The 13,339-nt window shown below is 45.3% G+C and overlaps 1 protein-coding gene across 1 annotated transcript in view; it reads left to right on the top strand.

Moving 5' to 3' along the window:
* The window catches only part of LOC131266964 (protein bric-a-brac 1-like), a 60,317-nt gene extending 49,039 nt beyond the window's left edge, over positions 1–11,278 (top strand). Inside the window, exons 3-9 of the mRNA XM_058269671.1 lie at positions 5,403–6,164; positions 6,400–6,544; positions 7,440–8,150; positions 8,239–8,423; positions 8,497–8,954; positions 9,043–9,340; positions 10,834–11,278. Coding sequence (XP_058125654.1) covers positions 5,403–6,164; positions 6,400–6,544; positions 7,440–8,150; positions 8,239–8,423; positions 8,497–8,954; positions 9,043–9,340; positions 10,834–11,268 — 2,994 coding nt within the window. The 3' untranslated portion in view covers positions 11,269–11,278. The remainder of the gene's footprint in view (positions 1–5,402; positions 6,165–6,399; positions 6,545–7,439; positions 8,151–8,238; positions 8,424–8,496; positions 8,955–9,042; positions 9,341–10,833) is intronic.
* The last annotated feature ends 2,061 nt before the right edge of the window (positions 11,279–13,339 follow it).

Raw genomic sequence — 13,339 nt, 5'->3', positions numbered from 1 at the left:
ATCCAGTTCGAGTGTAAGTGGCGCGGCGGGGCATGAAAGGAAAGATTTTTTTTCTTTTTTTTTTTCTTTTTTTCCCGTCATGCTCCTCTCGTCTCCTTCGATGGAAAATTGGTCCTTGCTTCCTTCAGCCTGTGCGGGGTGTGTCTGTGTATGTGTGTGGGTCCGGGGAAGGTGGAGGGGGGTGGATGGTGCTTGCGGTGTATGTATGCAGCGGAGCGTTTTTAAGATGAAGAGAAAAAAAATCTGTGATGAACATCAAGTAGTCGGTGAGAAAGCAAGAGACCACCTCTGAAGGAGGAGTGATAGGGAAGGAGAAAGGGCGGATTGTGAATGCAGAAGGACGTCAGCAGAAATCGGCGCTTGCTTGCTTGCTATGTGTTATTGCCGTCGTCGTGTGGAACCGTTTTTTTTAAACCGTGGTGCGAAAGAGAGCGAGTCGATCGGGTCCTTATGTGTGTGCGTGTGTGTATCCCGTATCCCTACGGATGTGGGCAAAAGGAGTATGGAAGGGGAGGAAAAAATTGTCTCACTTTTTTTGTCCACAGACGCGCGCGGCTTTCGTCTTCTCAACCCTGCGAATCGCAAGGAGCATCCTTTTTGGTGGATTCCCCTTGCCTTTCGTCGTTACCACAAGTGCGGCCACTATTTCCCAAGAGGTGTGTGCCAGGAGTGGGAGATTACGCGTACCATCATCATGAGAACAATCCTAGCAGGCGAGCCGTGATTCGGACGTGGAAATCTCCCGGCTTGCAAGGAGAGGGACGGGGGCGGAGGCCCGCTGAAACGAGTGCTGGCTCGTAGCGATCTGGCGAGATTCTGTGCATCGGAATTAGCGCTGGGAAAATTAACGGGGAAAACGCAGGAAGAAGAACAGAAGGCAACCAACTTGAAGCATAAACACACACATACACATACCCCTACTGAGACTGGGATGAAGTGTACGCGCTTCATCAAACTTTGCCGCTTTTTGCAAGGAATTTTTCTTGTTCCTTGCCGCTTACACACACACCCCGTCCATGTCCTCTTATAGACCCGGTATATATTTTTATTTTTGCTCGTTCGGCGCCGTCCTGCTCTTACTCTAAGGTTGGCTAACTTTTTTCCCCTCTCCCATACACTTGATGATACACTTTTCTTATTTGCGGCAGCAAGATGCTTCTCCAGGGGTGGGCAAATGGCGATGACAGATTTCCTTCGGCGTGGATGAATTTTTCCTTTTTGCTATGCTATTAGGTTGTAATTAAACTTGGGTCCAATTAATTTTTTAGGAGATTTTTAGTGTTGTTTATGCTGCCCATACTCGCATATCAGTCCCATTTGACTTTTCATCACTTTTGAGTTAGCCTCATCACTAATGTTCATTTTCAATTTGTTTTCCAAAAAAAATCTGAAAGTTGCCATTTAGTGCAAGGTAAACAAAGTATGCTATAGGATGGGATAGACTGATATGCGAATACTTTTGCTTTCGCCTTCAAAAGTACCAGCATATCGGGTCTCATCTAGTTTATTTTCACCATTTTAATATTAAAAACGTGTATTTTATATAAAATGTCATTCTCAGCGAAATGCTTATGTTACAATCCAATAGTTGTGATCAACGAATCATGAATTTTGTATCACTAATAACAGCAAAACAATATCTAATGTAAAATGTTCAATCGTTATTTTCTCAAAATGGTGATTTTGCAAATGGGACTCATATGCGAGTATGGGCATTATAATTTACAATGTATTTCCAAATCGTTTTGGCTGTTGTCCCAAATCTGTGCCTGTAATTATTTTTGTAATTAAAATACAATTTTTCAATGGTGCGTTCATCACCCTCTTGTTGTTTTGATAAGAAAGGGGCTGTTGTACTGTGCTGATTTCATAACGTCCTTGCGAAGTTGCCGACCCCTGTTTCGCAAGATGCGAATGGCAAGTAGTTGTTCGAAGGAAGAGTGTATTAGGGTATGGAGGAAGGAGGAGGAAGTGTGAATGAGAGGAATAAAAACTCCTATCCTATACGCACGCAGCAGCGTCTACGAGATATCCTCCACACATGAAGGTTCTGCGCACACTAACAAGTTGGATGGACGCGCTCTGGACGGACATACATCAAGTGTGGTGCTGTGTGTGGGTTTTTTTTTTCGTTCATCCCCGTGCGGCTTTTTTTCCTTGCCCTCCTTGGAAGGAGGTGTGTGGTGCGTCTCAACTCCTCTGGTGCATCTGTAGTGGTTTCTGTTTCTTCGATTGAAGCTTTTCTTATGTTCAGCATAGCTTGCGACTTCCGTCGGTTATGGGCTGGTGTGATGGTCGCCGTCGTCGCCGTCGTCGTTTCTTGTCTGTCGTTATTCGATTTGGTCGCGCATTTCGAAGACGTTTTCTGGGCCAACCACTAGTTAGTGGGGAGTTGTGTGTTGTGTGTTGTGTGTGGGTTCTTGGGTGGTTGTTTAAGTTTTTTTTTGGGGTATGTAAAAAACCGATCGCGAAGCCACGGATATCTTCGAAGGATCTCCTTCTATTCCAACAATTTGGGGCCACGTACTTTGGTTTTATTGTATTTGCTGGGGAAATGTAGTGTTTATATTTGTATGGTGTGTAGCATGATTTGTTTTGTGTTGTTGTTGGACGTGCTGTGGGCAAGAAACTCCAATTGATTATTGGTATTGATTATCGGCGATTGCATTGGAATCTGGAATCAATAAAATAATTCGATTTTTCTATTCGGGACACAAATTCAATAGTTATGGTGTTATGCAATAGAAAGTTGAATGTTCGATACAAATTAGACAGAATTCCCAACTTAGAAATTAGTTGTTCATCTGGACACTATATTTTTGTTACTATATTTTGGCGTTTACTGTTAAAGTAAAATGTGATGTTTATTCGCCAGTGTGTGTTGAATTCTTTGCTTACCTAAAAATCGCCAAAAAAAAACAACCTGCAAATTGGTGCAATTTGAAATTCCAAAAGGAACATTTGCAGTTTTGATAAGCATTTTATGAACACATTACGATGGATTCGAACGAACGAACATAGGCAATACATGAAACTTGCAGAATTGTTTGCTGTGATGATTCGATTTTGTTTTCGGGGAAAGCTTAATCGAATCAAACAAAAAATTGCGCACCGGACTGAGAGCAAACAAGCAAACAAAACACAAATATAATGTGCATCACGACGGATGTGACACTATCAGTGTGCCATTTCACCACGAAAAACCGTTGGATTATCAGCCGGGTCGTACGATACGCGCGCGTTCCGATGCTGGCAGCATCCCGTCCAGGCCACCACCGCCTGTCAAAACACTGTCGGGCGAATGGAGCCAATTATCAGGGAGCAATTTTGCGCTCGGAATTTCGGGCTCAAACGTCGACTGATCTGATTCCCGGTCATTGGCTGTGTTTGGTTCAATAGGGAATGTATTTCGGTTACTTACTTGTTGTGGAGATTCTGTGAATCAAGGGGAAAGCGAAGGCTTATGTGCATGATGTGGGACCAAATTTAATAAAAAAAATTAAATTTAAACAGAAATCAAGAAGCTCTTTTGGCTTGTAATATAAATAAGGCATTTTTAGTTACCTAAACGATAACAATCGGGCAACAATTGAAAAGACGAAAGAACGGAAAACACCCACACCTGGTGTTGCAAAGTGGTTAGGAAAAGCATTAAAACACACCCCTAATGCCGATACGTCGTCGTTTCAACATGTCGGAACGCCGTGTAGTGAGAGAAAGCCTACCGAGAAACGGACCGACGGACGGTACAGCATAACCCAGGAGATTACTTCCACGGACGACACCATCATCATGGCCATCCCGGGCCAGCAGTGCAATGTGCAGACGATGGCAACAAACCGTTCTACGAAAAATAAAAAAAAGCCCCAGACTCCATCACCACCCGACTCAGCGAGATATGTGTATGAAGCGGGAAGAATCAAAACAAAACCGAGGCAATAGGTGGCGACCGATAAAAGTGGCAAGAAATAAATATAAAATACACAAGTGGTGTGGTGGTGGTTAAGTGGAGGAGAGCAGCAGGAAGCGGCGGCGGGGGCTTGTTGTTGGTGGCGCTTTGCCTTTTGCGCAGGGTCGTCGACACCGGGGGGAGAAATGGGAATCCAAGGGGTCGTGTTTAGAAAGAGAAATGGGAAAGATTGCGATGATGGAGGAGAAAACGGGGATAGGGGCTAACGTGTTGACGAAGAGTGAAGGGGAGGATGAGGGGGGGAAGTTGGCGTGGCGAGAGGAAACGGCAAGGACGCGCCTCTCGATAGCGTCGCGTTTGGAAATGAAGATGAAAATGAATAGCGTAGAAAAAAAAAACCATAATATGGGGCATAAATGTTGTTAAACCAAACCACCGAGAGAGTAGGAGAGAGAGAAGATGTGTGCGGAGAAAAGACCGCGTGAACGAAGTGCAAAGCACGTGTGGTGGAGTATGTTGTGTTTCTGTTTCCTTGTTGTGTATGCACACAGTTATCGTTTTGCTTCCCCCACACCAATCCACCATCGCTTTCCATTCTTCCTTCATGTTGGGTGCGTTCTTCATGCGTTCGTTTGCCTTTTTTTTGTTTACTACAATCTTTTCCCCGTTCCCCTTGGTTCACCATCCCCAGTCCTCCCTGGTCTGGTTTTGGGTTTGATCCGCGGAAGGAAGCGCGTGTGTGTAAATATTGAGTGTTTAAGGTTACCGGCGGACAAGGTCACATCTGGTGTGAAGGGAAAGAGATAGGGAAAAGCAAACAAAAAAACAGCAACAGCAGCAACAAGAAACTATGGACTATAAACAAATGGAGAGATTTGCTTTGTTGTGTTCACGTTGCTCTCTAGTGCTGCTTTTCTGCTTCTGTTGTTGTTTTCTACTCCTGTAATTCAGAGGTTGTTTTCGCTGCTCCTATCCTTGTCGGAAATTTAGCTGTGTAAATTGTTTGTGGATTTGGTTTATTTTTTAAATCTATAAATATCATTAAGTCCTACAGTTAGTTCTTTGCCAAACCATCTGTTGGAAAACATCGTTCTACTAATTGCATAAATAATTTATGCGTGGACGGCATTTTATATTATGCTGAGCTGCAAATCGTTTCGAAAACTAAAACCAAACTAACACCAAAGTGAAGATAAATTTATAAAAAATGTGTACTAGCCCTAGTTATTGTTACTATTTTTTCACTGGCAAAAGTACTGTGAAATGAAAAATACACTGAACTAGTTTTTGGATTTTACGTTTGAGTCCAAGGGCGAGAAGAAATTTTCGGATTGAGAGAACACAAACTATTTATTATCGAAGAGACCCCCCAAGCTCTATATTTATTTGCGTGTGCTTCTATCAACAAATGAATATGTAATAAATAGAAAGAGTGTCTTTGATGGACTTTGACAACTAATGCTGTGTTATTCTTCCATCGTCTGTTCCACAGAGTTTACTACGGACGGCGGAGCAGCTGAAAATCAAAGGCCTTTGCGAGGTGGGCGAACCGCAGTACGAGCAGGACTACTCACCCGCGGTCAAGCGCTACAAGCCGTACCGATCGCGATCGCCCCCGGACAACCGGCATCAGCACCACCACCACCAGCAGCCACCGCCACCGCCCCCACCCTCGTCCGGTTCGGCGGGATCGGCGTCTACCGGCGGCGGGGGTCGTACCGGCTCGGGAGGTGCAGGCCCACACGGCAACAACACCAACACCAGCGGCTCGTCTTCTTCCTCCCAGTCGACGGGCTACAGTGAAAACGGCAAGGGCGCCAAAGAACGATCGTCGGCCGGAGGAACAGTAGTCGGAGGCGGCGGAGGAGGAGGAGGAGGAGGAGGAGGAGGAGGAGGAGGAGGAGGAGGAGGCGGCGGTGGCCGTAGCCATTACCACCCTTCCCAGCAGCAGCACCACAGCCTGCACCATCACCACCCGCACCTGCACCATCCGCATCATCCGCACCACCATCTGCATCATCTTGCCGGAGACGAGGACGATGGATCGCCGTCCTCGGTCGTAGTGGTAGAAACGCACGATTTGACCACGACCGGGCCGTCGGCCAGCTCCGCGACAAAGGATAAGCTTTACCACCTACAGCAGCAACAGCACCACCACCACCAAACGCATCCGCAGCACCATCATCATCATCACCCACCGTCATCTCAGCAAATTGGAGGCAAAATGGCCAGCCTAGGAATGGGCGTTGGAATAGTGAGTAAAATATCAAACGCCTGACCCCCGAAATATGTGCCAAAACCAAAAAAAAAAAACAATGCGTACCAAACCTCCCTTTCCGGATCAGCCCGAAAGCTACCGGCCGAATCGGCCGAGGGCGAATGTGAAAGAGGGCGTTTGTTTGGATTTGGCATGGTGCATTTTACCGCACACACCAGCTTCCACACTTGTCACTGACCAAATTTGTTCTCCATTTCCACTGCGCTTCCAGAATGGCTCCGTGATGGGTGTAGTACCGATGGGCTATTTGGATTTTGCACCCGAGCCGCCCGCCCCGACCGCGACCCCGGTGACGGAGCATGTGGACATCAACTGTGCGCCAAGCAGTCACGATACGCGTGATCTGTCCAGTAAGTGTTAGTAACATTTTTCTGTTTTATTTTCTTCATTTTCCGATCGTGCGCCATCCTTTTAAGTAAAGGTAGTTTTCGTTGACTTGTGCAATAGCGTCGGCGGTCGTTGTTGAGGGTTTTCTTATAAAATCTAAAAGTTAAAGTTCAAAAGCAATCGCAAAGAAAGGTTGAGGGACACTCAACAGATAGATAATTTTTAATAATTAGGTCTTTACGAATAAATTTATTTAATTTCAAAATTTGGTTTAAAAAATCTTAATGTGCAATTAATAATTTGAGTTTGATATAAGTTTGTTGTTTTGTCTTTTGAAGACTTGAAAGTTTATTTCTGTTTGACGTATAAGATATAAGGTTTAAAAAAAAATTAAATAAAAAATTAATCATTTTCTAGTTAGAAACTTATCGAATAGAGTTCAAACAGCTACTTTTATTATTTTCAAAAGGATGCTTTTTTCTTACATTTTTTGCTTGTTTTGAACGTATTTTCTCTTCGAGTTCTACAGAATTATAAATGTCCTTTTTTGAATAAATATGGATTTTCATGATGTTTAAATTGGTTACGGTCTCTGGCCACGTTTTACTTTGATTTAAATGAACTGATTAAGTCGTTGCAATGCTACGACTAAGAGTGTGTTTGCTTATTAAATTCATCGAAAGCAATTGCAATGTTGAACGTAGTAATGCAAACAGCTTGCTTTCCATAGCAAAGAACTCTCAATTGTTCAAGAATTAATGGGCTTCTTTTCACGTGTAAAATGTAATCGATCGCGACGTTGTGATGCACAAATAGAGGTAGCCACCAATCCCGTAGTAAACCACCCACCCAAGCGACAGACAACGAATGTAAGGAAAATAGGTGAATAAACTAACGCCAAGTTTATTCCTTACTTCCGGATAGATTCTGTGCCAAACGATGGTGACTTACGAGTGAAATTCGAAACGTTACGTTCGCTAGATCCTCCCAATTCGGTGCAACTGGACAATCAGGCCGTGGCCCATCAGCAGCAGCACCAGCAGCAATTGCATCACCAGCAGCAGCAGGCGCAGCAGCAACTGCTACACCAGCAGCAGCAACAGCATTTACTCCAGCAGCAGCAGCAGCAGCAACAGCAGCAGCAACAGCACCGGCAAACTCCGCAGCCAGCAGGGGCGTCGGTGCCACCAAATGATCACCAGCGAAACTCGCCACCCCACATTCAGCAGCAGCAGTCGGCCCAACAGCAGCAACACATCATGATGGTTGATCCGCAGCAGCAGCAGCAACACCACCCGACAACGCACAGCCCGGCCTCGAGCGTGTCGTCGTCCTCTTCCAGCCAACATCCGGAGAATCTGGTTACCGGTAGCGGTGGCGCCGGTGGTGGTGGTGGTGGCGGTGGATCAGTTACGCCCGGTCCTACCCCAAACAATGGCAACAGCAACGGTGGTGGCCCGAATGGGACCGGCGGTGGTGACGAGATGAAATCGAGACTGAACCTGAAACAGGAAATCATTACCGACGCCGCCGACCAGCAGCAGACGATGGAGGTCGAGCAGGATCAATCGTCGATGCATGGCATGGTCGTGACGCCGGAAATATCTGGCATTATGAACCAGAGCCAAATGAGCGGTAAGTTTTTCATCATAACTTCTTCTTGTGCTTGTGATATGTTGGCTTAATATGTCCCATTTTCTACCTATTTCAAATTTTACTGTAGATATGTATCAATCAGATGCCAGCGAAGACTCGAAGGCGGGTATTTTGGATGGGTCGTCTATGCAGTACACCAATCTGACCAGCCCGAACGAAGCGAAAACCCCAACGGGGCCTAAGACGTGGACCGCCGAGGATATGGAATCGGCACTAGAGGCCCTGCGTACACATAACATGAGTCTGACGAAGGTATGTAAAGCCTTAATTTAACTTTGAAATTGATAAACATTGAACTGAATAAAATCCATTTCGATTTTCCCAGGCATCGGCAACTTACGGTATTCCATCGACGACCCTGTGGCAGCGAGCCCACCGGCTCGGCATCGACACACCGAAGAAGGAGGGACCGTCGAAAACGTGGAACGAAGATTCACTCAACAGTGCGCTGGAGGCGCTGCGCACCGGTACGATCTCCGCCAACAAGGCCTCGAAAGCGTTCGGCATACCGTCTTCCACGCTGTACAAGATCGCGCGCCGAGAGGGCATTCGCCTGGCGGCCCCGTTCAACGCGGCGCCAACCACCTGGTCGGCGGAGGATCTGGATCGTGCCTTGGAGGCGATCCGCGCCGGGCAAACGTCGGTGCAGAAGGCCAGCACCGAGTTTGGCATCCCGACCGGCACGCTCTACGGGCGTTGCAAGCGCGAGGGCATCGAGTTGTCACGCTCGAACCCCACACCCTGGTCCGAGGACGCGATGATGGAAGCCTTAGAGTCCGTTAAGTAAGTGCCATCGTGCGTCCCACAGTTGGAACCCCGTTCACTAATTCCTTCGCCTTTTGTTTGTTTTTCCTTCTTCCTCCATATGCAGACAGGGACACATGTCGATCAATCAAGCCGCCATCCACTACAACCTACCGTACAGCTCACTGTATGGCCGGTTCAAGCGGGGCAAATACGATACGCCCAGCTCGGGCGGCGGCGGTGGTGGCAGTTCGACAAGTGCTGCTGCTGCTGCTGCTACCGGCGGTGGCGGTGGTGGTGGTGGTGGAGGCGGTGGTGGCGGTGGCGGTGGAGGCGCTGGCGGAGCAAGCGCTAATGTTGGCGGTAGTCCCCAGATGGAGTTTAAGGTAGAACCTCAGCAAAACGATCATAGTCCAGAGAACACGGTAAATTACAGTTATTATTAAAATCTCAAATCAAGCGACTCGTCAAACTGTCCCCACTATAGTAGTAGCTAAGTAATTTCTCACTCACAACGAGGTGTTAGGCTCGGAAGCTAGATCGAACGAAAAAGAGTCAAGAAAGAATTAGAGTAGCGACGAAAACAATCCCTAAACTTCCCAACCATCATGCTCTACTGGATGAAGGAGAGAGATAGTGGAGTTACAGCATTGATCTAGTATTATCGGAGACGTACATTGTATTTAGTATGTAACTAATACTACTCCTACATTTGCCTATACTAACTAGTCACAAATTAGTGTAAAGAAAGTATTAACCAATTCGGGGGGAGTATGTGGTGTAATTGGAAGAAATCGGCAACATTACTGCACAAAAAGGCGGGCCTATACCGATAGCGTTATTTGGACCCCTTTTTTAGTGAATGCGTTATATGATTTTCTCTTCTTCATGGTTGTGTACATTTCATTTTCCGTTATTAGCGAAGACCATTTTTAACAACATTGTATATTATCATCATATTGGTTTTGTATTTTATCGTCAAACTGTTCATTACGTCGTTACCCTTTTACTTCGATTCATGTTTCGTACAATTTCGGCCGCGTAATATTTGGAACACCCGCTTGCCTGGTGGATACATTTTTCGGTGGTCCCCCTGTTACTTACCTTTTCCCATAAAATGTGTATTATAAAGGACGTTCAAGGAATCGATAAAGCTGTTGACTTTTTCATAATCCTACCCCGTAGCTGATCCGTTGAATCTTCTATCCCTGGATAGTCGTCATGATCGCGAGGAAATTGTTAGAAAAATTTCTTTCGTCTCGCTTTTTATAACCCAATTAAATATTTGTTCACCGCTAATTTGAGTTCTCGCCAAGGTGCTGTCGGTTCTAGTTTCTTCTTGTTTTTTTATTATTATTAACACATTGCATTTAATAATTCAGAGATCCGTTCTTCGAGTGGTCTATTTTTGTTTCAATGTGCTTTAACGAAATTAGTTATTTGAACATGTACATATGGATATCAGTTGTAGGGGTTGGAAGGCCATATAAAGATACAATTTAATTCAGCAAATTGTGAAACAAAAAGCGCTGAACCTAGAAGAGTTCGGGTGTCGGCGCTTCGGTCAGGTGTCGTGTAGTTTGGTCGTTTCTATCCCCTCCTCTCGGGTATTATTTGTGTTGTTTATCGGAAGTGGTTGGTTACTGGTTGGTAAACATAGTTCAGCTCGGTAGACATTTGCATCTGGAATGTACGAACCCTCCCTACTACACCCTAATGATTGCACAGCAGTGAAACCTATCCGCATCATCCGTAGCCCACATCGTCCCAAAAACCACGACGCATATACCATATATACTATACATCCATATACTTAGCTAGTCTAGTCTGTACAAACAAAAAAAAATCAAATAAAACTGGTCGGAACGTGAATGATGAAACATGAATCCATAAACCCTCCCCCCACCCGATATTCCAGCAACATTACAATCCTGCACTATCGACGTCCTCGACGCCTACGAGCAATACTCCAACGCAGCAGCAGCAGCAGCAGCAGCAACAACAACAGCAGCAACAGCAGCAACAACAGCAACAGCAGCTCACCCACCATTTAGTCCAACAATCACCGGCACCAGTCAGCATTCACATCAACGATGCCACCCATCACCATCTGGCGCACACTCATCAGCAGCTCCATCAGCAGCAGCAGCAACAGCAGATGGTGGTGATACACCAGCAGCAACAGCAGCAGCAGCAGCACCATCACCTGCACCATCAGCCGCAGCTAATACAGCATCACATCATTCCGCAGCAGCATCACATCATCTATCAGCAGCCGCTGCAGCCGATCCAGCAGCAACCCCAGTACCATCCAATGTACCACATCATCAAGCAAGAGAACGATAGAAGTTGAAAGCATCGACGCCCTCGCCAGCAGCAGCGGTTTGGCCAACACCAGCAGCAGCAACAACACCATCAGCATCATCATCAGCAGCAGCAGCAACAGCTGCATGATCTTGATCTCCTTCAACATCAGCAGCATCAACAGATGCAGCACCATCATCACCATCAGCAGCAGCAACAACAGCGGCATTACGAGGAAGGAGCATGATGCGAAAAGCAACACACTGAGATTACGGGGACATTGTATCAAGAGGTGGACATGTGATGGAACTACACAATTCATACTGGCACAGTCTCCATTCTTCCTGTTTGAAAGAATGACAAACAAAAGATGGCTCCTTGGATCCAACAACCTATCGGAGGTAATCATTATCCTTGCGGTATCGAATCCAACGCAAAAGTTGTAAAGTTTTATGCCAATCGTCAGAAAAGCTGTTGTGGTGCGCAGGGATAGGGATGTGCGTGTTGGGTGTGTGTGTTGGCGCATCACGAGGCCCCGTATGGGAATCCGCATTATACGTCCATAGGTGAGCCTTCCCTCCTTTGTCCGTAGAATGTTCGTCGATATGTAGTGTAGGTAAAAACGACAGACAGATAGATATAGAGAGAGATGGAGAGAAAGAGAGAGTGAGTATCAATTTTATCAAAACAGACGTTACATCAAAACAGACCCACATTGATTAATCAACCCAACCGCAACGATAGGATAATGTAATATCCCTCACTCTCCGTTTTCCCTCTCCCTCTATGCTGGTGCGTTGATACTATATTAGGGGGAAAAAAGGAAGAAAACAATAAAAACCACAACCACATGAAATAACAGCAAACAAGGAGTCACTCGCTCCAATATCGTGTAGAACATAACTGGCGAGAGATTTAGGAGGAATACATCATGTTGGGTGCGCTTAACTGTTGATGTGTACGAACGCATTGTTAATGAGCGGTAATTTGCCTTACGCAAAAATGGACAGTGGAGTGCAAAAATGGAATGGAGTCGTCGTCGTCGTCGTGGAGTAGTAAAGGATGTTTGGCAACATTAGAAAATGTTTGTGCGCAAACATTCAAGTGCAACAGTAAAGAATATAAACAGAAATTCAAAAGGTTTTTTCCGAAGGTACTTACGTTACTTTCCAGTGAAAAAGTTTTCGCACTATGTCATCAAAGGTGAATATGCTACTGGTAGGAAAAGCTTGCCTCTCTTTAGGAAGTATCGAAACAGGTAGAGGGTAGAGAATGCTTGAAACACAATCAAAATACAACCGCGTCGTAACAGGAATAAGTTTTCAAATAGTAATGGTGCAACAATTCTCTCCCGAAATGGATACGATCATTTGTGGATACGAGAGAGAAAGGAAGGTTAACAGGTGCGTCGAAATCCAATCACAATGTATTGTTTGTTACTAGATGAAGAAGGTAAATTCTGTTTTTTAACGGGTGTCGATCAAATGAGAGCGCCAGATTTTCCTTCCAATAATTACCTTCAATCGATAGTGGATACGTTAGTGGAAAAAATGAGAGCGATTACACTTTTTCTTTATTTTTTGTTCACATAAACACGTTTAAACAATGTTATTTTTTAACCTTAAAAAAAGCGCGCTACGTCAAACGAGGAACAAATGGCGAGAAAAGGCTGCTGGTTTGGAAAGTGTTTCTTTACTCGTGTCCAACGACCCATCTGAGGGCACACCGATATATACTACTTACTTACGACGCCCTCTCAGGACTGTGTGCATTCCGTTGGACTAAACAACGCCAACAGTCACACTTCTTGTGCGGCACGATGTTTCAATTTACAGCGATGTATTTCCTGCTTCGTTACGTACGAGATTATTGTCTGCGAGCGAAACGCCCCAGCAAGTAGAAAAGATCACATTGGTAGAAAATGTAGTGCGCGAGAGACGATAACAGCAGTAAATGCCCGACTGAATTACAATGATGATTATTTTAGCTATTAGTTATGTTGAAAACATGTCAAAAAGAAAACAATCTCATTAATCAACAACTCAAGGTGTTAGGTTTATTTAGTTGAGAAATGTGTGTGTGAATACGGACCGGAAGGTACTACACTATCATTGAATATC

The sequence above is a fragment of the Anopheles coustani genome, chromosome 2 (assembly GCF_943734705.1).
Source record: "Anopheles coustani chromosome 2, idAnoCousDA_361_x.2, whole genome shotgun sequence".
Lineage (NCBI taxonomy): Eukaryota > Metazoa > Arthropoda > Insecta > Diptera > Culicidae > Anopheles > Anopheles coustani.
Note: the sequence above shows the minus strand (reverse complement) of the source record. Positions and strands in the feature narration are given on the sequence as shown.